Source organism: Ciona intestinalis, chromosome 4, assembly GCF_000224145.3.
Source record: "Ciona intestinalis chromosome 4, KH, whole genome shotgun sequence".
Lineage (NCBI taxonomy): Eukaryota > Metazoa > Chordata > Ascidiacea > Phlebobranchia > Cionidae > Ciona > Ciona intestinalis.
In genome coordinates, this window is record NC_020169.2 from 1761077 (window position 1) to 1785731 (window position 24655).

At 36.2% G+C, this 24655-nt stretch overlaps 5 protein-coding genes across 8 annotated transcripts in view; 1 reads left to right on the plus strand and 4 right to left on the minus strand.

Moving 5' to 3' along the window:
• Positions 1-7372, minus strand: part of LOC100175047 (tetratricopeptide repeat protein 27) — a 7967-nt gene extending 595 nt beyond the window's left edge. The window contains 18 exon segments of the mRNA XM_026834330.1: positions 1-180; positions 473-570; positions 926-1054; positions 1284-1336; positions 1398-1496; positions 1704-1853; positions 2102-2302; positions 3087-3296; positions 3771-3837; positions 4022-4134; positions 4763-4798; positions 4801-4883; positions 5162-5286; positions 5663-5802; positions 6054-6188; positions 6614-6731; positions 6923-7085; positions 7255-7372. The exon segment at positions 1-180 is cut by the window's left edge and continues 69 nt beyond it. Of these exon segments, the coding sequence (XP_026690131.1) occupies positions 1-180; positions 473-570; positions 926-1054; positions 1284-1336; positions 1398-1496; positions 1704-1853; positions 2102-2302; positions 3087-3296; positions 3771-3837; positions 4022-4134; positions 4763-4798; positions 4801-4883; positions 5162-5286; positions 5663-5802; positions 6054-6188; positions 6614-6731; positions 6923-7085; positions 7255-7324 (2170 nt within the window). The 5' untranslated portion in view covers positions 7325-7372.
• LOC100185240 (NFU1 iron-sulfur cluster scaffold homolog, mitochondrial) lies at positions 7371-9446 on the minus strand. Its single transcript, XM_002130411.5, has one exon. The coding sequence runs from the start codon at positions 8515-8517 to the stop codon at positions 7663-7665; it is 855 nt and encodes a 284-aa protein (XP_002130447.1). The 5' UTR covers positions 8518-9446; the 3' UTR covers positions 7371-7662.
• Positions 8888-11615, minus strand: LOC100186032 (zinc finger HIT domain-containing protein 1). Of its 2 annotated transcripts, none has more exons than XM_002130596.5 (2): positions 11513-11615; positions 8888-10973 (listed from the first exon to the last, which is right to left on the minus strand). In XM_002130596.5, exon 2 carries the CDS (start codon positions 10971-10973, stop codon positions 10446-10448), a length of 528 nt encoding a protein of 175 aa, XP_002130632.2. In that variant the 5' UTR covers positions 11513-11615; the 3' UTR covers positions 8888-10445. The 2 variants fall into 2 exon arrangements, with proteins under 2 accessions (XP_002130632.2, XP_026690122.1); XM_026834321.1 differs by lacking the exon at positions 11513-11615 and adding an exon at positions 11301-11321.
• Positions 11616-11844: 229 nt separating this feature from the next.
• On the plus strand, positions 11845-24433 carry LOC100183676 (transcription factor IIIB 90 kDa subunit). 3 transcript variants are annotated; one of them, XR_003395835.1, is made up of 16 exons: positions 11870-12183; positions 12397-12471; positions 13001-13174; positions 13277-13308; positions 13485-13557; positions 19067-19310; positions 19590-19744; positions 20366-20428; positions 20489-20536; positions 21028-21162; positions 21437-21600; positions 21862-21933; positions 22260-22441; positions 22909-23103; positions 23442-23565; positions 24124-24433. XR_003395835.1 is itself a non-coding variant. In XM_002130830.4 (16 exons), the coding sequence occupies exons 1-16, from the start codon at positions 12003-12005 to the stop codon at positions 24177-24179; spliced, it is 1974 nt and encodes a 657-aa protein (XP_002130866.1). In that variant the 5' UTR covers positions 11871-12002; the 3' UTR covers positions 24180-24433. The 3 variants fall into 3 exon arrangements, 2 of the variants coding, with proteins under 2 accessions (XP_026690023.1, XP_002130866.1); XM_002130830.4 differs by having other exon boundaries at positions 11871-12183; positions 22260-22445; positions 22912-23103; XM_026834222.1 differs by lacking the exons at positions 19067-19310; positions 19590-19744; positions 20366-20428; ... (6 more) ...; positions 23442-23565; positions 24124-24433 and adding exons at positions 16546-16695; positions 16770-16900; positions 17086-17312; positions 17468-17617; positions 17702-18837 and having other exon boundaries at positions 11845-12183.
• Positions 13322-15845, minus strand: LOC100181320 (BTB/POZ domain-containing protein 6-B). The gene is made up of 6 exons (XM_002130907.4): positions 15549-15845; positions 15199-15344; positions 14992-15139; positions 14735-14936; positions 14430-14675; positions 13322-14370 (listed from the first exon to the last, which is right to left on the minus strand). The coding sequence occupies exons 1-6, from the start codon at positions 15665-15667 to the stop codon at positions 13777-13779; spliced, it is 1455 nt and encodes a 484-aa protein (XP_002130943.1). The 5' UTR covers positions 15668-15845; the 3' UTR covers positions 13322-13776.
• Positions 24434-24655: the final 222 nt, after the last annotated feature.

Genomic DNA, 24655 nt, shown 5'->3' on the forward strand with positions numbered 1-24655 from the left:
TCTGCNTTCCAACTGACAATGCTTTGNNTAGATGTTGGATCGCTTTTGTGTTTTCTTCGGTATCAGATGATACCCCATCTCCATACAATTTACCATACAGTTGCCAAACCTCAAACTCCGTTGTTGACTTTGACACAATTCGTCCAAAAAGTTCATAAACGTTTGACTTTAGTGAAGAACCTTAAAATACTTGACTATTTAGCAAGCTTACAGTAATGCAGCAATGCCCTAATAAACAAATATATAAAAATGAAGATATTACTTAATTTAAAAAAAAACATCTTTAGTGATGTTAAAAGTTTTTTTTTGTATTGAAACTGACCAGAAAAACAGTGTTTTATACAAACGAACAACAAAAATCCTGGCCAGATAAAAAAGATAATCTTTATAAGACAATGTTTAATTTTATTCCTTCTCCCAAGGTAAGAATACAGCGGCATAACTAATATACACTTTGTAAATAACTCAATACCTGGATTGCCATTTATATCAATAATATCTTCCATCACAGCTTTCACCAATATATTTAGAATTGGAACATCTAAGTATTTCGCTTTTAAATCCATTAACCTACAATTAATTAAACATAAAAGCTGCTTATATAATGCATACAAAGGATAGAGGGATTATGGTAAGAAAAAAGCTTTGAGTTAGTGTTTGTTGACAATTAATTCAAGAAGAAACCAGTGCTTTTAATAATATTGGAGTGGTTGAGTTTAAATACTAGTGGGTTTGGCTCATTGCACTTAAAATTTAACTTTTAATTCATGTTTCACATTTAACACAGCAGATTTTTCTCAAATATTTAAAAATATGAAACATCATAATAATAATTCCCCTTGAAATGTAAAAAAATGTAAATTTTCCACAGATATAAGTAGTGCCTTGGCAGATGTTACAAAGTGTATGTGAAGATGAACCACACCTGTGATAGGCCCTTATTCCAGCACTTAAGTCTCCCACATCAATTGACACTGCTATGTAATTCTCCCACAATTCCCATCGATTAAAATTACATTTAACTGCTTCAGATAAAGCTTTGTATGCGGGGACTCTGAAAAAAAGAAACACTCATGAATATACTATATGTTGCCAGCTTTTTTTAGTCTGTCACTACTATAGTGCATTTTGCATTTCTATTAAATATATCTAATGAAGCTAGCCAAATATGCCTGTTTACATAACATTATATGCAGTGAAAATGCCAAAAATACGCCTATTTACATAACGTTATATAATCCACCACAATAACCACAGCGTTGCAATGAAATTTAAATTCTTACTTTTTACCACACTTTATGTAGGAGGCTGCCAGATTGGACCACGCTTCAAAATTCTACAAAAACAACATAAAAGGTTAAGTAAATACAAAGGATTTACAAATAATATGAACTCACATCCCATTCAAGCCCAACACATCTTCTGAATGCTGTAGCAGCTTTTTCGTATTTCTCCAAAGCAAGCAATGTACACCCAAGTGTGAACCAAGTTCCAACCTAACAAAAAAATTGAAAACATGAATTACACAACATAATTATAATGTTAATACAATTTTGCCTGCAATGTTAAACTTTTTTTCGAATGGCAATATTAATACAATGTCGGCAACATGATGTATTCATATACTGTTTTTTAATTTAAGTACATTTTTTCATGAAACACATTATAAATCGTCTTGTCCTTAAAAACAAAGTGTAAATTACCTGCAGTGTAAGGATACTGAGAGATTTTTCAAAGCATTCAACAGCTTTCTCGAATTCCTTTTTCGAAGCATAATATGCCCCAAGCGAGCGCATAGCTCGTGAATTTTTGTAGTTTGAAACTTCCCATGCTCGAAGGTAGTGCTTTGGCTCCTGGGAAAACCTCATTTAACAACTTATATGTAACTGGTGAAAATATGATCTGTCATTAATATAGAAACGAACACTCTTAATTAGGGACTTTTTTTAATCATATAGCAAGGGAGGACAAAAAATATTTTTTGAATACATGTATACTATACTGTACACACAATATTAGTAATGTTAATTAATTAAGAAGGTACATAAATTCAGACAGACAAAATAAGTTTTAAACAATACAAACATGCCTATGCACTTACTTGCATTATATCTCCTAGCAAACACCACATAGTTGAATCATCCTTCTCTTTCAACCGATCGTTGATCAAATTCATCGCGTCTCCTGATCTTCCGGACTTTAACAAGCAGAGGACCGTCTCCTCCCACATTTCAAGCCTTTCATAAATCTGAAGAGCACTTGAAACTGCTCCCAGAGAAATGAAGAGCTGAGCTAAATCTTTCTGCGATGAAAACCAGAAATATTTTAAGGTCATAAAATTGTTGTGCCTGCATCTTGTTGAACGATTAATTCACAAAAACGGCATTAATGCTAATAACCAAAAATTGGTATTGCTGTAACTAGGGATGCACATTACAGAATTTCGAATCCGTGAGATTCGAATCCTTTTGTATTCGAATCTAATTACGGGATTCGGTATTCTGTTTAATGACGTCATTACACGTCATCTCATATACTATATTAACAATTTTTGAAACTTATTAATTTTGAAAAAAAATATTTTTGTGTTTGTGGGACTTTCGGGAGTAAACGTTTCGCAACGTCTTTTCATAGCCTGCTATACGTTTCATGACACAAAAACTACCCAATAGTACAATTTTTGATCATTCTACAGCTCATGACCCAACAAGGCTGCTATGAAAGGGTCAATAAACTGACTTTTGTGGGTAACATTTTTTTTTCCTATAAATATAAAAAGATTCGAAATTCTAGATTCGGAATTCTAGATTCGAATTAAAGTATTCTAGGATATCCTAGAATACCTAATTATTCTGTAATGTGCATCCCTAGCTGTAACATCTGACTATTTTAGGTAATTCTGAATATTGACACACTTTTAAATTTTAAATTCAACTTGTAGATATGGAATACAATTTTGATGCTAACACTGAACATAACTATCTAGTTGTTGCTATCAATAAAAAAAAATATTACAAATAGACAACACAAACTTAGATGAATTTGAAATTAAATTTGATATAAAAATTCACAAACAGAAACACCACCTCCATTTTCCATATTGGTGGAGGTTGCACACTATAGAAGAGGTCCATTCTTCCATGGCCCGCATCTTCGGACTTCCTCACTGACTGCACTAAGTTCTCCATCTGTGTCATGGATCGCTCGACACGGCGCGCACTGTCACACTCATTCATACAACGAATGCGAAGTGCCTCAGACTGTACACACCAGCAGCTGCTTGAATTTAGTAGAAACTATAAAGAGAAAAAGGAAGATATATATGGTGGGTGGGGAAAGACAGGACACCTTTTAAGTCTATTTTTTCATCCCATTTAGTAGTTAATAAAGAACATTTTAAAAATTATAAAACTGTATCCTCAGGATTCTTATAGACATAGACTACTGCGTTTAAAAACGACCTAGATATTTGAATAATATGTGCTAAGGTGTCCCGTCTTTCCCTACCCTACCATATAAGATTTTTTTTTGATTGTAAGTAAACCAAGACACCTAAACCTTATTTGGTTCTAATTTATAATTTGGTTCTAATTTATAAGATTTGTCTGTTTTCGCTGGTGCATGCAGAACTCGGTAATGGGTTTGTATATGACTTCGCAAGCGAATTCGCATGTAGGATACTGTGTACAGCCACCTTTATACGTAATTTCATCATTTCAAACTATCAGTTTACAACCCTTTAGTTTAAACATCAATACTTAAGTAGGAACCTCTAGTATAGCTCCAGTTTCCTCTTGTCTTAGTCTGTGAGCAGGACTGGTCTGTTGCATGGCTGAACTGTAGGACAAGTTATAATAAGAATAATGTAAAAAAAATTGTTACGTCATTGTGTAGATCTAAAAGACTGCAAACATAGGAAAATCAAATCAAATATTTAAACAAAAAAATATTAGGGTACATCTATTTGACTTCAGAAACACCTGTGAAAATTAAAATGAAATTATGAATTTAAATTGCCTACCATGCAGCTAATACAATAGCAGATTGTTCAGGAACCAAGTCAACTGAAGGAATTTCTTCTGGGTTGACAAGTTTTACTTTATCAAGGACTGTATCATCATTTAGTGAAAGATTCTGAAATAAAAGCAAATTGGCAAAATATAACTCCTGAAAATAAGAAGTATATATTTGAGTTTATTGAGCCAAATCTGGCCTAAATCCCAGGTCCTTGACAAAGACCTAACCGACAAAAAATCGCAAGGTCTGTGTTTCAAAGACTAGGGTTTCTGGTACTTTTAGTCAATTCGTATAACAAAGAAAATATATTTGATGGGGTAATGTGGCCTAAATCTGATGTCTATAGTGTGCCTGTAGAATCTGACCTCAGAATATGATGCCGTTCTGTTTAACTTAAATATTTATAGAAGAAAAAAAATTCTTATGAAATATTTACATTCGTATATACAGTAGGGTGGGGGAAGACGGGACACCTTTTACCTATATTTTCTCGCCCCGTTTAGTAGTAAACAAAGAACATTCAAGAAATTTTTAAACTATATGCCCAGGAGTCAGGACTCCCATTGACCGTTAGTAATTGTTTAAAAAACGATCAGGATATTTAGATATTATGTGCTAAAGGTGTCCCATCTTCCCCCACCTTACTATATACCAAGTATTCTCCTGACTGATTCATTCCAGTAGCTATGGTGTATTAGTTAGAATGAATATAATACACACAGTACAGTTGAGTTAAAGAACTTACACAGGTAGAGAGTTTGTTTGAGTTACTGTGGTTTGAAGATCACAGCTATCTTCTTTATGTGTGATGAACTGCAACTGTGAAACTGGGGTCTGTTGAAACTTAGTCCTTACTCCCAAGGCACCTAGTTAATTATAATGTAAATGTAATAACTGAAGATAAAACATATTAGGGATTGTTTGTGTTTTCACTTTAAGAGCGGCAGGATCCAAACACAAAAATTTCGAAAAATCGCATCTTAAAATTGAAATTAAAGTAGTAAAATCGTGATTAGTATTAGAACTGCAAAATCTAAGCAAATGAATTATTTATTTAGTCATCAATTGTGTTTCTAATCAAGTCACGCCTACTGTTTAATGTGATTTTAAGCGTCTGAATTGTTATACTCATGTGGCCACCTACCTGTAAAGTTAAATGAAATAGCAGCCAGTTTCTTAGCTGCTTCAAAATGATCATTTGCAACTTTATATTGATAGAACCGCAGCATCACTAGTCCAGCTTCAAGATGTAATTGAAGTAGAAAAGATCTAAATAATTAGTAAAATAAACCATGAGGTATTGAATTATAATAACTTACAAATATTTTTGAGCATAAATAGGGTCTTTTGTCCGACATTGCTATTTCAAATTTCAACATGATAAACTTCTAAATGTAGATTTTGTTACTTCTGCTACCAAGCATAGTATAAATATCATATTATTGTCTCATCTGGTATAAAAACCAACATTTCATCTGCCATACGGATGCGGCGGGACTTCATTAGGGAATGAAGCGCAACAGTAACAAGCAAGGAAAAAGCAGAAAAGGGTGTGACAAATAAGCAATCTAAATTTATATATGTATATATTGATAAGTGTACTGACATTGAACGAAATAAAATACTGTAATATAATTAAACGTACTTGTTCTCATTTAAGTCAAGATATTCAGCCTGCAAAGCTCGTTGTAAAGAATCATCGCATTCATTCAGCAAACTGTCTGTACTCTCATTAAGAATTTGTTGGTGAGTGATATGACACCTTAGTAACCACCAATGCACAGTCTAACAACACAATAAAAACAATTTTATCTTTATTTGCACAATGCTATATTGGATACTATTTTGGGTGAGTACAGAGTAATGATATGCAGCCTACAGTTTAAACTGCAGCACATTACTAAATAGCAAATTATAAGCATTATTATATAGGCCTACCTGGTTAACATTTATTAAACCAGCATATCATATAAATTGGCAAACGAGGTAAATTAAACAATACATAAAAAAATATATATATACCATATATTTCGTACCTTAAGCTCAGTTTCCAGCAACAGATTAAAACATTCCTTTGCTAAATACAAATAGTGAGAAGCACTGGTCAGGTGGTATATCTTCTGTTCATCACTTTTTAGTTGTTCGTGAACCCCAGACACTATTTCTTTAATCTAAAACAATATATATATATCTATAACTTAAAAAGTTAAAATCTGTAAAACAAACTATTGCAGGGAAAATAAACACTGGCCAGTTTAGCTTTATAAATGGCACATTTTAAAAGTTAACAGATTATCATAAAAAATAGAATTCTGCTTGAAAAATAATATGTTTGACATCAAAGTGGGTTGAGTTTTTAGGCACACTTTTGTTTGTATTAAAGGATTAACTTAATGATATTTAAACATAAATGGCTCGTTTGTCTACTAAATGTAGCGACTATGCTTATTTTCTTTCATTTAAATGTAAATATGTTTTTTTACTGTGGGCGTGTTTTAGTAACTGTTGTTTTGTCTCTATATCCTGTCTTTTCGTTTAAAACATTTTTAATCTTTGCTACCGTAATCGAACAGACAAATAAAGTCATTATTATAACCGTGTTTTGTACCATCTCAGACTTCCATGGATGTTGCTGCTGGACTTGTGGACCTGTCCAGTTGATTTGAACAAATAATTGAAGGCAGGAAACTCCATAGCAGTACAATACTATGTGCCTAAAAGATCACAACTATTTTGAGTAGTGCAACGCAACAAATATTATTAGTAAAACATTTTATAGGCTGTAACCAGTATGATGGTACATATAAACACAATGTTAACGATTGCTATTTATGATTAACTATTATATTTTGGGTAATTCTTAAAATTAAACTACAAACAGTATTGTTTTGTTTTAAGAACTTACCGTTCATTATCAGAGAAATTACTCGAATATTCTTGCATGATATCCCTAAGTTGAGCAAGTGAAGTTACATTTCCGTTAAATTTTTTCATGCAAAGTTGTAAACATTTGTCATATTCTTGCTTTAACAGAAATTGACAAATTTCACGCAATGATTCAGGAACACCTAAATACAAAAAAATACTCTATAACCAAACTTATAAATACTCTATAACCAAACTTAAACTGGGGTAATTGGCCAATCCTGGCCTAATTCCTAGGACCAATGACGAGCCACGCTGCGAGACCTTACCCACATAAAATAGAAACTAAGCAATTCTAAGTCTGTGACTTACCTTGAAGAGAAACTTCCTTTACTGAACTTAACGAACAGAGTTCGAAATTCAATAATTCCTTCTTCTCCATTAATTACCACTTCATATAAAAAACTATTATATAGAAACTTATTGACCTACAAGCAAAAACACACTCAAGGTTTAATATTATTTATATGATAACACATTTACCAAATTGTCTAGAATACAATGGAAATCGTCTGTTTATTCCTTATCGTATATGCAAGTTAAAGAATATTAAATTAGGCCTACTGTGATTTGCAATTTAAGTTATTGAATATATTTTATAAATATTACAAATTAGTCAAGTTCAGTCACAAGATGAACCCACAGTGAGTTGTGGAGTAAGTAGGCAAAAAAATCATGTTTGCATTTTTTGCAATAGTCGTATTCAAAGTTCAGTTTAGATTATTCAGGTTTTTCCTTTCTTCGAATCTGATCTTCCAGTTTTTGGAACTCCCGATCAGAAACTTCATCACTTTCATCCTTAACTTCTTCCACCTCCATCACCTCTGGGATGTAGAACTTAAGCATGTTTTCAATCCCACTTTTTAATGTGACACTTGAGCTTGGGCAATTACTACAAGAGCCTTGCAACTTGAGTTTCACAGAGCCTGTTTCTGGATCAAATCCCTTGAAGATAATGTCTCCTCCATCCTCCATAACTGTGGGTCGGATCCTTGTGTCCAGGAGCTCCTTAACCATGGCAACAATCTCATCATCATCTTCATCCACCACTGTATCTGCGGAAGGTCCTTCATCAGTGAGAACAGGGATGTTGCCTGCAGTGAAAAAGTCCATGACTAGGGAGTAGATCTCTGGTTTCAAAACCTTCCATTGAACTTCCTCATCCTGCCGAGTGACTGTGAGAAAGTCCGGACCAAGGAACACTGCCTTGACACCCTCAATTCCAAAGAGCCGCTTGGCAAGAGGGGACTTATAGGAATTTTTCCAATCTGGGAAGTCGGCCGTGCCTGTACCAAGAACTGGTACGCCTGGTACAAACTTCAGGCAGTTTGGATTTGGAGTTTCAAATGTTTGGATGAACATACTTCGTGAAGTAATTTTAAAAAGGGGGGCAAACTTTTGCAGGATTTTTTCGTTTCGTGTAATCGGGTATAATGATAGCTTCCTATTTGAAGTTTCTTGATAGCAAGTAAAACAATAGGGCTGCAAGTTTATTGCGGCAGAATGTTTGCCCATTCGCAAGCAGGAACCAATTGTGTTGTATCTCAAAGTGGATTTAAGAATTAAACTAGCCATAGCAATGTCTTTAAATAATTACACACAAAATTAAACAAGTTAACAAAACAGTTTTCAGTCAAGTTTCAAATACGCCAAGGCTCTCTTCTGTTTTTCCTTAGCAAGAAACTGACTTTCTGCTCCATTTCATTATTGTAGATTTTTTTGCACTCTTCGTAAGCAAGTCTTCTTCTTCTCATCCACGGCTTCTCGTAATATCGGTTTCTCTTTGTTGTTTGCAGAATATTCTCCTTGCGTAGTTGCCGATTTAGTTGTTCGTATGCTTCTTCCCACGCAGAAATTTTGTTTTCCTGATCAACTTTAGCAATTACAGTGCGTGCTATCCACTTAACATGTCTAGCCATGTGAATTAAGCAGAAGGATTCAAAACCTACAAAAAAGATAGAGATCATTACTAAATTTCAACAAAATTTTACATACAAAATTAACTGAGGAAAAATATTTCAGCGAAAAGTAAGAGAGTATGTTGTACAACTTCATTTATCATCTACATCTACACAACAAATTTTAGCAAAATAATCAACAAAAGAAAAAATAAAAAACAACAATTTTTATAGCCTATATAATGTTGTTTTTAGATTATTTCTGTGCAATTTTCATTTCTTTTAATATTTTCAACACAACATTCTCATTTTCCTCTCTATGGGTTGTAATATCATTCCTTGCTTTCTCTGCATCATCTGCGCCCCTCTGTTGCACTGCTTGTAGCTCCAGCAAGAATACAGTTTTCAATTTATCAAGTGAAACACGGAGTGACTGATCTTCTGAATCTATTTGACTGAAATCTCGCAACGCATTTTCATGCTCTTTCACTGTGGACAAAAACAGCCTTAAAGCGTTGTCAGACTGGGAATTCTTTAATTTGACCCATGCTGTTAAAATTGACTCCATAGGTTCACAAACAGTGCTTGTAAGTTTCTTCTCACAACGTGTATAAGCTTCCAGGATATTTTCAAATAAGGATTCAGCATAATCTGAGTAAATCGAGTTCATTTCCTTGGTAGTGATAACAGCAGTTTTAACTGCAGCCATTTCGAGCTTGTGCATATGCACTAAATAACTATGGGCTTTACACATTGCCGTGACAGTAGATTTGACATCAGCACGGCGACGGATTGCTGGAGCCATACCGTTAAGTACAGCACTGGGTTCAAATACCCCAAACTTTTCAGGCCGCTGTATAACTGACCATGGAGCAGATGGGTAAAGGAGGGAAACAGACAACAAGTCCTGACAAGAATTCTCAATTGAAAGTTTGCATTCCTCACTCCTTGTTTTCAATTTTTCAAAAGACTTAGAAAACATATGTGCGCTTGGTGATCTTTTACTTTCGGATGATTTAGTTTTAGAAGAGGGAAGCATTAACTCTAGCACAGTTTCAAATTCATGCAGTTGTTTATACAACTTTGCAAGATCATCCTCTAGTTTTGACACATGAACCAGATTAAGGTGTTTTGACTCAGCTTTACAAACATCAATACAGGTCAAGTCAGGTTGGTTGGAAAATTTGCATCCAGTTAGTTGAGGTATCTTCAGTTGATCAGAGGAACATAATACTTGCTGCTTGAACATGCTACCCTTCAATCTTTGCATGTGATGAATATCAGAGATCAGTTGCTTTCGAGAAATTTTTACAGTAGGTCCTGTCTCTTCGTTTGCCAAAAGCTCCTGAAAGTTGCTGATGAGAGCAATCAGTGCATTTTCTGTTTCCACCAGTACATCTGTGCGCGATGACAAAGCATCACTTAACAGCATACACTGCCTTTCCAGTTGGATAATCTGTGACTTCAGCATTAGACTTCTCCTGGCGTCATAACTTTCCACTTTACTCTCTTCAACCAGCTGTTTGTATGTTTGTTGTAGTGATGAGTTCTCCGATTTCAGCTTTGATACTTCTTCCTCTAGTTTCTTTATTCTTTTCTCCATGATTATACAGTCCACTTCAAGCACCTTGTATCCTGGTGTGTGCCTAAGCACTTTACACTACAGTATCTCGAACCACAGGAAATACAGGTATAACTAGAAAAAAAGCCACAAACAGCACAGAAACTACGAGGTGGAAACTTAGATGGTGGAACGCCTATAGTAAAATAGTTTGGCTTGTCACTTTTCTCTGTAGCTTGTCTTTCTTCTTCAATAACAGCAGCAAATGTTTTTCTGAACCTCTGTTTAAAATGATCTCCTCTTAACCTTTTCTTTTTCTTTGATGGCTGAGGTGTGCCCTCTCCTTCTATTTCGTCCTGATCCGATGGGATACCAAACTTTGGCCTCTTCTTTTTGATCTCTTGCAAGTTCTCTAATGGATCTTCCTGAAAGTTATCTTTTTCAAGTGCTTCTAGCTGACGATTCAATCTTCTCTTCCTTGTAGCAATGTCAAGCACCCTTCTTGAATTAACGTCCTGCAAACGAGATGATTCTCTACGAGGTGCAGATGTTGCTTCTAAGGCCGGAGCCATCTATAAAATATAGAAATTTTAAAACTATTTCTATACTGTATAAAAAACTGATAAAAAGAGGGCTTATGGCTACAGGAAAAGGTGTGTAGGTAAGTAATAAATAAAAATTGCTTTATGATCTTGTGGCGAGAAAACGATGATCATTAAAACACAATTATTTGGTTTCATACACCTTGCAACTGCTTACAAGTTACCACATATATGTAACTTTGTGCAGGTTAATATTTTTGTATGGCTAATATTGACAATTTAAAAAACGCAACCCATTATAGTGATTAGTGACCACTGGTTTGAAGCAATTGTCCAGTCAAGGACACATTTGCCCACATTAGTAACAGCAGCAAGCCTTGAACACGTAACCTCCGGGTAATAGCCGTGTTACGTGAAGAATAAGTAGGTTTAGGCAACACATTACAAAATGTATTATATGGTTTATGCATAAAAACAATACATTCTAAAATTATTTGCGGTTCTTTGCTTGGGAGTAATAGGATCACGAAAAGTTTGTGCTGGCTGCTGAGGAAGTTAGTTACACACACCTAAAATTGCACGGGTGAATCATACATCTACTCAACGTTAACACGCGGTTTGATATGTTTCTGTTTACCTAAACTGTACGAAAATGCGCGACAACAACGTGCGTTACTCATTGTGATGAAATAACTTGCTCTTTCATGCATGAAATTGTAAAACGTGAAGTATAGATATCTTAACAGATGCCAAACAAAGTATTTTTTTTAACTAAAAGTTAGCATATTTTTAGCATCATATAAATTCTGTAGCTTACATTGTTATAAACACGTTGTTTTCATTTTGGAAACGACTCTTAAGTTACCTCTGTTGCAGTTAAAATAAAATTTGGGTAATCATTTTTTTGTGACGTAACTGCGCAAGAGAAACTTATACGCCTATTTCATCATTCGCACGTTGGTGTTTCGCGTGGCAGCATCAGTTCAGTCGCCATCCGTCACAGTGGTTGAAAAGTCGGCGCGTGTAGGTTCGTGGCCCACCTCGGGTATTCGAAAGAAAATGACGAAAACTTGTCCAAATTGCAAATCAAGCGAGTTCGATGTCGATCCAGCAAGGGGAGATACAGTTTGTATGAACTGTGGTTCAGTATTGGAAGAAAATAGAATTGTTTCTGAAATCTCAATTCAAGAGAATGCTGATGGATCTTCATCTGTTGTTGGTCAATTTGTTACTACTGAAGGTAAACAATCAAAATTACGTTACTTTTCTTAAAAATATATACAAACTTTTTATTAATTAAATTTTCCACAACGTTTTTCAAAACTTATTTTTTGCAAAGAAAGTATCTAGAAAACCAATATAACCTCTTAAAAACTTATTTTTTTGCATAGAAATCCCTATAAAGCTAAAATACCTCATTTTTGCTAATTAAAAAAATAATTTGCATTTACAGGCAGCTACAATCCACATCTTTCTGGCTTCCAATATGGTATTGGAAAAGAATCTCGACAAATTACATTGGATAAAGGTAACTGCGTAACTTTAAGGGAATAATTTTTAAATAACTTATATTTAAAGTGCATCTTAGACTCAGAACCTCAGGCATAAAAGGAAATCTGTAATCGATCAGTGGTTTATTCATCAATTATTAAAGAAAATTTAATAAGATTTTTGCATTTAAAGTTCTTGAAACTATATTCTTACATTGCAAGCCATGATCACATTTTAGTGTAACCAGTGCAATTGGTGTAATAATGTATACCCAAAGCTGTATATAGTTAAAAGTAATCACTATAAATATGAATACCATTTAACACCGCAACAATTTATTAACCATGGCATTCTCGGCTACCAACTAAACTAGTCACCGTCTAAATCGATCGACTAATAGTCGCTCGGTTTTAACTGACTAACTTCTGTAATACGTAATGCAAAGAAAGTTAGTCTGCCAGCTTAAAAAAATGCAGTAACCAATAGTAACTGCGACCAACTAACTTTAGTCGATAGCCGAGAATACCATCCGGGCTGGAATATAAAACGGGTAAACATTTCTTTAGGCAAAAACCAGATACGTGATATGGCCGCGCAACTTAATCTCAATCGACATTGTGTTGATACTGCATTCAACTTTTTCAAAATGGCAATCAGTAAACGCTTATCAAGGGGAAGACGTATTACTCATATTGTTGCAGCATGTTTATACATGACATGCAGAACAGAAGGAACACCTCGTATCCTTTTAAAATAAAATGGTATTAATACACCACTACTTTAATTAAAGGCTCATCTGAATATTTATTTATGTTAAATTTTCCTTAACCGTTCCTGCTCAGACTTGCTCCTGGATTTCAGCGACATAACTCAGGTACGCCTTAATATATTGTGTGTATTTTTTATTACAAAGCACAGATTTACAAAATTTGACCATTTTAATACATTATACAAATAAATATTTAGAACAAGACAATATAAAATTTTCCTAAATTTCTATAATTTAACACACTAACACTAATGTATTAATTTGTTGGAATGGGACTTTAGGTGAATGTCTTCATTTTGGGAAAAGTTTTTCTACTTCTAGCAAAGGAACTGCACATTAATCTTCCAGTCTTGGGTAAGCAATATAAACTGCAATTCAATGATAATAAGCACAAGCTAAAAATTAAAAATATTGTTTAAAATTATATAGGTAGGTAGTTTTACTAAGTGTGTACATTCTATATACATTTGATGTTGAAACTTGTTGATTTTGGCTCAATATTGCACCATGCAAGGTAGTTTAATTTCAGTGTTGGCCAGAAAACTTGTAAAACAGAGTTTATGATTAGGTCACTTAGGTGTTTGCGTAATAAAATATTAGTTCTGGTATCTGACCGCCTTGTACACCAGTGCCATTTGTGCTGTCACTTGAGCATTGAAACTGGATGGTGATACCGTCACAAACCACCTCACTCAGGCCTTCTTGGCCAAAGTAACTAAGCTCATTGCCATCCAGTATAGCAGACGCAGTGTAAAATATGCCTGGTTCGCATTGAACCGAGTGTTTAAACCAAACGGAAAAGGTCTTGCTACAGCCATCAGAAAAGAATCCAGCAGTCTCTTCGGAGAGCACTTTACCATTCTGCGATAGCTTAATATGTGCCTTGTAGTTAGCTGCACCAGTGCTCGACCCATACAGACCGTAACCTGCGATAAAAACCCGCTTGTCTGCCATAAATCTGATTGAATCGCATCGGCCCCTGTATCTCCACTGGTTACTTCTGTATGCAGTAGACTGGAACCTATGACAGCAGTGTGGTGTAAGGCCACGGCGGTGTTCAGTTGGAAATGTCAGTTCAGGCTTGGTTGTGGCAGAGTACCAAACAAATATTTGAATAATTTCTTCTTTTGTCAGCAAGTCAGAAGTTGCGGGCCCGTCAGCAAACTCCTAAATTAGAAAGTTTTTAGAAAACATGAGTTCATATTTAAATATAAAGTTGTATTTACCTGCAATGACATTGTTGGAATGCGTAATAGAAACAAGCTATCTTTTAAAGCTTCACGTTTGTTTTTACCAGTTGGTTCTACATTATTTCGAATGCATTCTGCCTCTGCCCATCTATTAGCAGCATCAAATACTGCTGTTTCATTGACACTCAGGCTTTCTCTACACACAATAGATCTTAAAGTTTTTCCATCTACGTCTGTAAATCCTTCGGCTTTCAGGGACAGTTCAGTTTGGGCATCTATAACCTGTATTAAAAACAATAGTTAGACATTCAGTCATTGACAAGGCAGGTACAACAACCTACCTCCCAGCATCTTTGAGTAAGATCCTCATCTTCAAATAAGCAGCTTTGAGACAGCAGTACACAAGCATTCCTGTAGCTAAGACTGGTTTCCAGGAACTCCACGCAAGCATGGGCAAGATAGGGCACAATATACTTCTTTGATGCGTATAAGGTAGCCAGGACAGTGTCTGCTTCAAGACAAACCTCATCACAGTAAAGGTACCTGTAGTACGACAAAAAAAGTTTATAATATTCACAATTTGATGGTTAGAATGTACCTTAACAAAGCAAGAAAAGCTTTAGGTTCCACATCAGGAATATGTATTTCCTCTTTGTTTTCGGCCAAATCACCGTTAAACATTGCAAAAAAGACAGAACTCCCAATTGCAAGGACATATTTATGTGCAGGAATTCGTTTTGATGCACCTATAAAAATATCATAGCTTTAAAAAGGGGTAGATAATACCAACACTCTGTAATCTAACCAAGAGGTCCAACAATAAAGTGAATGTCACTGAGCAATTCATTGTTGAACATTTTCTCATTTCGTTCTCGAATTGTAGATTTAGAAAATTCCCAATCACTTGTACTGTCTTTTTTTGCCTTGCATTTTGTTGCCTTCCCAGATATCCTGGTTTATGAACATAAAAAATAGGATTTACAGTATAGGCCTACATTAATACTGTAAAATAATACCAAGTAGTTAGTTTATATAATTTTGGAAAGAAAATTATTCTGTTATCCCTTATCAGTATTTTGTTGAATGAATCAACTCCCTAATTTACTTTCCCGTGTTACGTAATCTGCCGTAACACAGCCGTTAAAATGCAATTACCTTGTTGGTTTATCTGCCATTCGAACGAGAACTTGCGTTGAATCGATAAGCGAAGGCGACGCCAAATTCTCTGCGTTCCCACGACCAAGCTGATTAATTTCTTCTATAATTTCATCCATTGCTTGAAAGTTGTTACTTAATCGCAAACTCAAACCATTTCTTGGTAATGAGTGTTGTTAACGTACGTGTGCGTTTTCGTATCTTTCTGTGTTGTTTTGTTTTTTGCTTAGAATGGATAAGGTGTAGTTCGTTTACCGCTGAAATAAAAAAAATACTTTAGTTGTTTGGGACGACCAGGGTCCGACGACGCATTGTATGATGAACAAAAGTTCTTTATTAATGCGTTTCAATTTATAAAGTATAATAGTTTAGTTTTATTTAGTAAACATAATTCAACAAACTGAAAATTAAATGTTGATCAGCTGCGCCGTCTCGCGGGCAAATGTTTCGTCTCACCGAAATTATTTGAATTCTATATGAATTAATTGTTTTCATGTTCTTTACGTAGTTTTGTATATATTTTTATAAACGCGAAAAATATACTAGAATAACTTTCTCTTTGGTCTAGCCCTATTTTCAATAAATGGCGAAAACTTTCATATGTTTACAGGTTCAGAAATTAAGATGTCATTTAATCGTAATGAAGAACTCAAATGTGTATACGTGCAGCACTTGATGTTTTGTGATTGTAGCGCTCAGACAATCGCAAATTGCGCGGTGAGCACGTATTGTCCGTGACGCTCCGCTTTGTTAAACTCACTTGTAAAAGCAGCGCACGGAGAAGTACTACTCGTATTGTGAGAACTCTACTTCGCTATTTACATTCAATTAGACTGCTAGACTTTTGAACATTACTGTAACTATTTATCTTAGGCGGCGGTCCAACCTCATTCAATATATATAATTCTTAAAGGCAGTAAACAGGGAACAGGATAGATTAGTATTGCTTTAAACGTATGTAAAGAGCATAAAAATATCATCATGGTCGAAAACGCAGAGAAACAGTTTGGGCCAACCCACGCAGTCTACCATCGTCTCTTACAGCCAGCTTATGAAAGGATGATTATTCAGCATGTTTACAAAAACAAAATCAACTTGAAATCCGGAGCCACTGGTCAGCTGTTGCAGAAAAGACCGAAAACAACAGGTAATTTATCAGTATACTGAAATATATTGTGTAACCAGACATGTATTAACTCAATACGATTTCCAACGGTATAGGTTACCTGGGCAAAAAATGGGAAGGGACTAGTTACCCCGCTTCTACTTACTGGAATCCCACTGTAAATGAACACTGGCAATGGCAACATTCGGTCGCGCCATCGATCGCCCACAGTATTCAAACTTTTCAAGTAAGTGGGGCCTAATAGCACTTGTAGCATGTAAACTTTAAGTAAAAAAAACTGTCTTTAATCTATTTTTTCTTATTTTTCGACAACAAATAACAGTTATTATATTTTGGGGAAAAACCAGCCAAAAACTACGGTCATTATCTTTTACGAAAACCAGCAAAAAATAACGGTTTATTATTTTTTAGGAAAACCAGCAAAAACCTATTACCGTTCCTCAACTAACGGACGAGTACAACATAAAAGCTTCCTCGCGAGCCAACACCTTTAGCGCAACAACGAGAGTGCGCGAGGTCCCAGTTTCAGGGATTTACAAAAAAGAAATCCAGGAGTTTCGTTCCAGAACACCATCCGCTCGTGGCGTGAGAGCTGTGGCAATTTCAAATCGGTCTTTGATCGCATCTCAGAGTGGTCGGTAAGTGCATACAAAGAAACTGTGTGTCTGTGACGACATTTTCTTTGTATAGCTCAAACATTCATAAATCATGTACAAAAAGTTCAAAAAAAAAAATTTACTACCAAAGTAATGTTATTAAAACGACACAAAATCGAATTTTAATGTTTTTACAGAGCTCATAGTGTTGGAGCACCCAGTGTGTCGGGTAAAATTCCCCACGCAAGTGACCAACCCGTTCGAATGCAACGGGAGTTCGAACAACTTCAGTTAACGAGGGAACGTAAACGGCAAGCACAGATCACCTCGCACCGAATGGACAGAATGTTAGTTAAACGAATTTTATTCATATATTAAAATTACGTATAAACCATATAGTTATTCATATAGGTCTTTAATTTATTTTTCAGGTATTATCTTAACGGCTCGTCTTCAAAAATCCATTCGAAATATCGAATATCTGACGAAGAGCTAAGCCGGATCCGTATGATTGCTGTGGCCCGTGGAATCAAAGTTCCTTCTATTGTTAGCGGCTATAAGGAGAACCGAGGCAGTGTTAGTGGTCCGCACTCGACTCCCAGGGGTCCGGAGGATGATGATGTTGCTCGTCAAGGGAGCGGGAGGACCATCATTCCAACTGCAGATAACTTATCAATTGGAGATGTGACGTCCTTGGATGGGACGGAGAAAGGGAGCTCCAGAGCGACGAAGGAGGATCGTGCAACATCCGACAATGAAGAGGACCGTTTAGAGTTGCTCCGAGAGCTGGAGGCAGAGAAGAGCGTCACAAGCCACAATCTGGATGTAGAGGATGCTACTGAAGAGGAAAAGGAAGAAGAAGAGCATTCGGAACCAAACGAGAAACAAGAAACCGTTTCAGTAAAATCAGACTCTGCGGCGCTGCAAGGGTCGCAACGAAACGTTACCTTTTTAACTGAATTAACTGAGGCCGAGAAAATGCAAGAAAAAAGCTAACCAGCTTTGTAATACAGCTTGTTAAACAAATTAGGAATTTTGCTCAATTTGTAAAATTTTAACAGCTTTCCGCTTGACCAAATCGTGACCATGCAGTCATGGATGATATTTCTTTATTCCTGGTGTGTCAACATACCGACAATGCTCTGTAGGTTACTTCGCGCTATTTATTGCTTTGTGTGTGTATACAAACGCGTATACAACAAAGGTATCTTTGCTTGGTAAACTAACGTGTAAACTAACGTGTAAAGAGGTCGGGAACAGTCTCGCTTCGTCGCAATTTACAAGAAGTCTCTGCTATTCCCACCCCCTGTAACTGTGCCTAAGTTTTCCCCACGGCGCGACCATATACAATTTACAGGGAATTCTTAACCAAGCTTATATTTCACGATAAACAGCAGTGTGTGGATTACTTATGGCGTCTTTGTTTTGTCCGGCGCAGATCCTAGCCCTTCTAAAATTACCGTTCCCGGAATTAAGCGAGATTAAATATCCTGACACGTGTTTTGTAAATCGTTTCTGTTTTCTCTTGCGACGTTTAACTCGTAGGCTTAGTAAAGCTCCATGTTTAGCCGCAGTAAGATATTTTTGCCGCTTCTGCATTTCAATTCGCCTTGCACCCTATATATAAATATAACGCATTAACTTACGTGCATGAAATAAATTTCTTATGCTATTGAAGGCTCGTTATAGCAGTATGTTTTTTCAATCGAGCTGTGGCGGTTTTCGACAAAACTATATATACTGCATCTTATTCAAGATTACATACATTAAACTATCCATGTTTATTATTATCACAGATCCGTGCATGTACATCACTCGTTTCGCCCATCGACTTGATTTCAACGAAAAAACCCACGAAGTTTCTGTGGCCGCCATGCGACTCGTATCCCGTATGAAACGTGACTGGATCCACACTGGCAGACGACCATCAGGCCTTTGTGGTGCTGCACTGCTGGTAGCAGCACGACTGCATGGTTTTAACTGCGACCTTAACGACGTGGTAAAAGTGGCAAGGATAGGACATGACACTATACGCAAAAGGTACGTATGCTTTTAATTATTTAATCACGACTAGCATTCTGATACGTTCACCAAAATTAAACAAATAATAAATGTAACTTCTTTATTCCCACCTGGTGATGCATCGACATTCGTTATAAACGGGTGTTTTGTTTTGTACAGCTCGTATAACCGCTTGTCATTTTTTTATTAAAACATTCATTTTATACGTGTGTTTCATAAATTACAATCCAATTTTTGTACCTCTCGTCTTAAAACTCTACAATACCCCAGCACCCCTAAATAAATTCATATTTTCAGGTTAAACGAATTCGAATCCACCCCCTCATCCAAGCTCACCATCAACGAGTTCATGAAGATCGACCTGGAAGCGGAGCATGATCCTCCTGCGTTCATTAACTCCCGGATCAAAGCAAAGATTCATCAACTGGAGGCGGAAGGAGCATCCTTAGAAAGTAAGATGATAATTCTTTTTCTGTTACATATAGTAGGGTTGAGGAAGATGGGACACCTTTTTTTCCTATTTTCTTATCCAATTTTGTAGTAAACAAAGAACATTTAAATAATTATAAAACCGTGACCGAACGATTTCTATAAACCGGGGTTAATTGTTTAAGACGCGATCAGGGTATTTTGATATTATGTGCTAAAGGTGTCCCGTCTTCCCCCCAGTCTACTATATGTGCTGTTTTTAGATGACACCTATAGTCCTATACCAATTAATATTAACGTTCCTTTAACCGCCCATGCGCACATGGTCGTGTATTATATTATTGGTTTAAAATTTATATCACACGATCAAATTTTCGCTTCACGAATAATGTGATTCTATATAGTCGAGGTCCTACCGTGAGGCACGCCATTGCCCACCCACTTTCTAGGCCAGGGGCACACAGAAAGGGACCATAGGATTAGACAGAGTTGCCCCCATTACCCGAACGAGTGGTACGATCGCTTCAAAATATATTTTACATCAGCAAATTTAGGAGATACAGATTAGTTTTAAAACGTATTTACTCCTTTATAGCATAGTTAATGTATTATAATGCCACCACGCTAAAATCAAACTTTTCCAGATGAAATCGGGAAGCTATCCAACGTTATAGACGACAAACTCACGCAACAAAGCAGCAGACCAGGTGTGTTATAAAACAACGACCTATTATCAGGCCATCATAAACGCAAATGTTTTGTCACAGCTTCCCCAGCCAATGTATCGAAACCGTCGAACTCGTCTGTAAACAGAGGTATTTATAGATTGTGGTTTATATATATAAATGAATGAATAAATGTAACTTACTTCAAATGAATAAATGTAACTTACGACAGTCGTTATAACACAAGTGTTCTGTTTCATACACCCCGTGACAGTTCACGTGTTATACCATATATGTTACTTTGTGCAATTGTGGGTGATTAATATTTTTTTTTTTATTATGTATTACTGATAATTAGGACAACCCATTAGTGACTACTAGGTTGGAGCAATTGCCGTTAAGTATCTTCCCCAAGGACACATATCAATTAGTTACTTTATGCTTGATGACTATTAGTAACTGCATTTCGGCCATGTCACCTAAGAGTTAGACTGCCTACACTGCACATTTAAATCTGCTGGTATAATATATGAGTTATTCAAGTGTTTGTCAGTATTTGTACGTTACTGTGCACACTGTCTTGTCGCATACTTTAGCTCTATTCTACAATGCATTTTTAACATTGTCGCATAATCGTGTAGTACCCGAACATGTGAGTAACGACGACGACCCTGAATTAAGAGCAGCGGCCACGTTCATGCACTCTGAGCACCCTGAAGCCGTCGCCCAATCCCTTCTATCGCCAAAGAGAGGTTTACCCCAACCTACAAGACAAGGTTTAGAGATTAGGCCTTTTTTGTCGTGTGGCTTATTAAAAATTTTCACTGTATATGCGATAAATATGTTAATGACTGAAGTTTAGCTTAAAAGTTGCATTCGAAGTTAAACGATCTTTGTGTTTTTTTTCGTGTTGTTATGCAACAATATTGATACAGATGCTAAAATTTAGGTTAAAAACTGCTCAAAATTCAACCAATACTCGACGTGCCATAGCTTTACTAATTGTACTTTTAATGAACCACAAATGGTTTAATTAATTTGCTTTTGTAGGGTTTCGAAGTACAGGACCCACGCCGACCGCAGCCAGCTTAGGTTTACGTACAAGTATCGATGAGTGTCTCTCTACACCTTCCGACAGCGACCGTCTGCACGAAAACGATAATAACAACGGAGAACTGGATTTAACCGGAATAGATGACAATGAGATAGACAAAGTAGGATATTGGTTAATTTTGAAATTATGATGCACCCTAAACACGCAAGTTTATAATTCTACATGCCAAGTTAATTTATCGAATGTTAGTATAACAGAACATAATTTTATTTATCTCTTTGACGAAGAAAAGGGAATCAACAGTAAAACAACAGTTAAAACACACTATGGATAAAAAGTGTGGGAAAGAATGTCAATTACAAGGCCTGGCTGTTGCACTCAAAAGTATGCTTGCTCATTTATATTTTGTTTGTTTTTTTAGCTGCTTCTTTCGCCACATGAAAGTGAAATAAAACAGAGAATTTGGATGAAAGAATATGGGGAATTTGTAAAGGTACATTGAATAAAAAAAAATAACCTCGCATGGCCGGCAAGGATAGTCGTTATAACAGGCGTGTTTTGTTTCCCACACCCCATGTCCGCCTACGGATTACCATTCTGTCATTTTGTGGTTGATTATTTTGGATAGTTTTTTACCTTTTCTAGTGTAGTGCAGGCAAATTAAATTTTAGACAACCAGCAAGGATGGTAATTTCCGTTGCCTTGTTCAGAACACATACGCAAACAATTGTATAAACTTAGCATATTAATAAAGCAACAGCTCTGTTATAATTATCGTTGACGTTTCTTAACTATATAATACTCCAACTTCCTCCCCAGGAGTTAGAGGAGAAAAGAGAAATAAAGAGAATAGAAAATGAAAAAAAGAATCGACGACCCAGAAAATTCAAGCAAGTTCGTTACAAGGAATATTACGGTGAAAGTAGAACTGCTGGAGAAGCGATCGAAAAACTCGTCTCCCGGCAACGCTTGTCTAATAAAATCAACTATGAAGCACTAAAAAAGGTAAGTCAATTTTAACACCATTTATATACATATAGTTTCCTGCCACCAGTTTTATTTTACACAGTTTTGTATAGTAGGGTAGGGGAAGACGGGACACTTTTAGCAAAGAATATCCTGATCGTGTTTTAAACAATTAACAACGGTCTATGGGAGTCGTGAAGATAAGGTTTTATAATTTTTTGAATCTTCTTTGTTTACTGCCAAATGGGACGAGAAAATAGGATGAAAAGTGGTCCCATCTTCCCCAACCCTGCTATACTAACATAATTTATTGGCATAAAGAGCCAAATCGAACCTAAACCTCAAATTTTCCTAAACTGTCCCGCCTAAGATCATATTACATTCTCTATGACTGAGGTCTTATGCGAGGCAGGTCATAGGACGTTGGGGTTTTTGCCAAAGTTGACTCATTACCCAAACACCCTTGCCTAAATACAATTCAATTCTAATCTGTGTTGTTTCCAAGGCAACTGAAGACTGTAGCAAACCTGAATCACCTAAACCCGACGTAATCGTTTCTCCCGAAGCCATAATTGAAACCGGTGACGTACGTCCAGTATCGAAGCGTTGTGCTACTGAAGGAAAGACTGGGTCAAGGAAAAAAGCAAAACGGGAAGTTGCTTGTACCGGTATTGGTGTTGACGATGTAGTAAAACAGGTTGGTGTGTTTGGTGTTCATATTTGCAATTGTTTAGATATAAGTTAGTGTAGTAAGTATCTTTGTAACTTATTTATTCTCTGGTATAACACGGGACACCATAGGTATATATGGTAATGCTTAGGGTACTTACTTTTTTGGTTTTTTTTTGTATGGCTGACAAGTCAGACAGCCCATAAAATAACCACTGGGTTGAAGCAACTACCGTTGGGTCTTGTATGCGTCAACAATGCTAACAACGCCGAGCTATCGGCGAGCGACATGCGAGTCCCCATTATTATGGCACGGCGTCGCGTTACATCTGTAAGTACGAATTAAAAACTTTTTTTTAATTTCAGGATGTTATTGTGGAAGAAACGAAACCCGTGCTCCTTGCTCCTGAGGAAGAGGAAGAAGAGTATGAGGAGGAGGAAGAGGAAGGAGCTCATTGTATGAGCGCCTCCCAAATGATGCAGGAAGCAGGTATATGGTAGCGTTGAAATTTTAATCTTTTCTATAGACCATGTTAGATATGTATTTACTTAGGATAAGAAAAACTCATATTACAAAACGGTGAAAAAAAACGTATCTAAAAACTAATCGCTTCCTTATCGTATTATTTTTGTGGCACTTGTTTATGACTGGCCTTGTGACACTGGGAGCAAGTAACATCGGCTTTGACTTGTCGTCCTGTCTATATAGTTAAAAGTTACATAGGTTTTATTCAAGGGTGTGTTGGGCCCTTGACTGTTGTCTACACAGGTCATGATATACAGTGTATAGCTGTAGTTTAAAAGTCACAACACCTAAACTGTTTGTTGGCTATTTCTACTATGGACAATAAACCTTGGACTGAATGCACCATAGCCTAACACAGACCATGGTCTACGGCCTACGCAATGTCGCAATATGTATTGAGTATATATTTTTCCCGTTTATCCTAAATATGTATTATTTAGGTTCTATAGAGACACACGTTTAATTTATTTTTGCTACGTTTATATTACATAACACTCCATTAGCCATATGTATCCCAACCAGGTTTAGCAGGCGGAGGGTATGGCAACTATGGCGGTACAGGTTACGACTACGATTAACACCATCATTGTGGATGCTACATATTTATATTTGTTACTACTACTACCGAAGCTGGCACTGTCATTAGATCAAGTGTATATTGGTTTTTGGTTTAGTTCGTGATATATTTGTTAATTATGATCAAGACATGAGTCGTTATTTTGGGTTCCTTTTTTCTGGGATAGGGTTTTAGTTTTTCATTATTTTTTTACTTTGCGTCTTTTTCTGAATCATAAATTCGTTTTGTGCATTAAAATATTTTAAGGGGGCGGTATCTTGTTATAGAAATTCATTGTTCAAAGCAGAATTTTTTCTATGGTTGCTTATAATTTGAAGAACCCATCAGTGACTACGGGTTTGGAGCAATTGCCGTTAGGTGTCTCGCCGAAGGACACATACGCACACTGGTAGCAGCGAAGAGCCTTGAACCCATTACCCCTGGGTTACAAGCAGGCGCGCTAACCAACTGTGCCACGGCACCGAACAAATGTTCTAT

Coding starts and splice junctions, on each gene's coding strand:
- LOC100185240 (XM_002130411.5), bottom strand. CDS start 8,517: ATGGCTAGTTTAATTCTTAAATCCACTTTGAGATACAACACAATTGGT.
- LOC100186032 (XM_002130596.5), bottom strand. CDS start 10,973: ATGGCTCCGGCCTTAGAAGCAACATCTGCACCTCGTAGAGAATCATCT.
- LOC100183676 (XM_002130830.4), top strand. CDS start 12,003: ATGACGAAAACTTGTCCAAATTGCAAATCAAGCGAGTTCGATGTCGAT. Junction 12,184..12,396: donor TCAATTTGTTACTACTGAAG/GTAAACAATCAA, acceptor TTGCATTTACAG/GCAGCTACAATCCACATCTT. Junction 21,934..22,259: donor AATATGGGGAATTTGTAAAG/GTACATTGAATA, acceptor CTTCCTCCCCAG/GAGTTAGAGGAGAAAAGAGA.
- LOC100181320 (XM_002130907.4), bottom strand. CDS start 15,667: ATGGATGAAATTATAGAAGAAATTAATCAGCTTGGTCGTGGGAACGCA. Junction 15,345..15,548: donor ATGGCAGATAAACCAACAAG/GTAATTGCATTT, acceptor TTCATAAACCAG/GATATCTGGGAAGGCAACAA. Junction 14,371..14,429: donor TTCCAACAATGTCATTGCAG/GTAAATACAACT, acceptor TTTCTAATTTAG/GAGTTTGCTGACGGGCCCGC.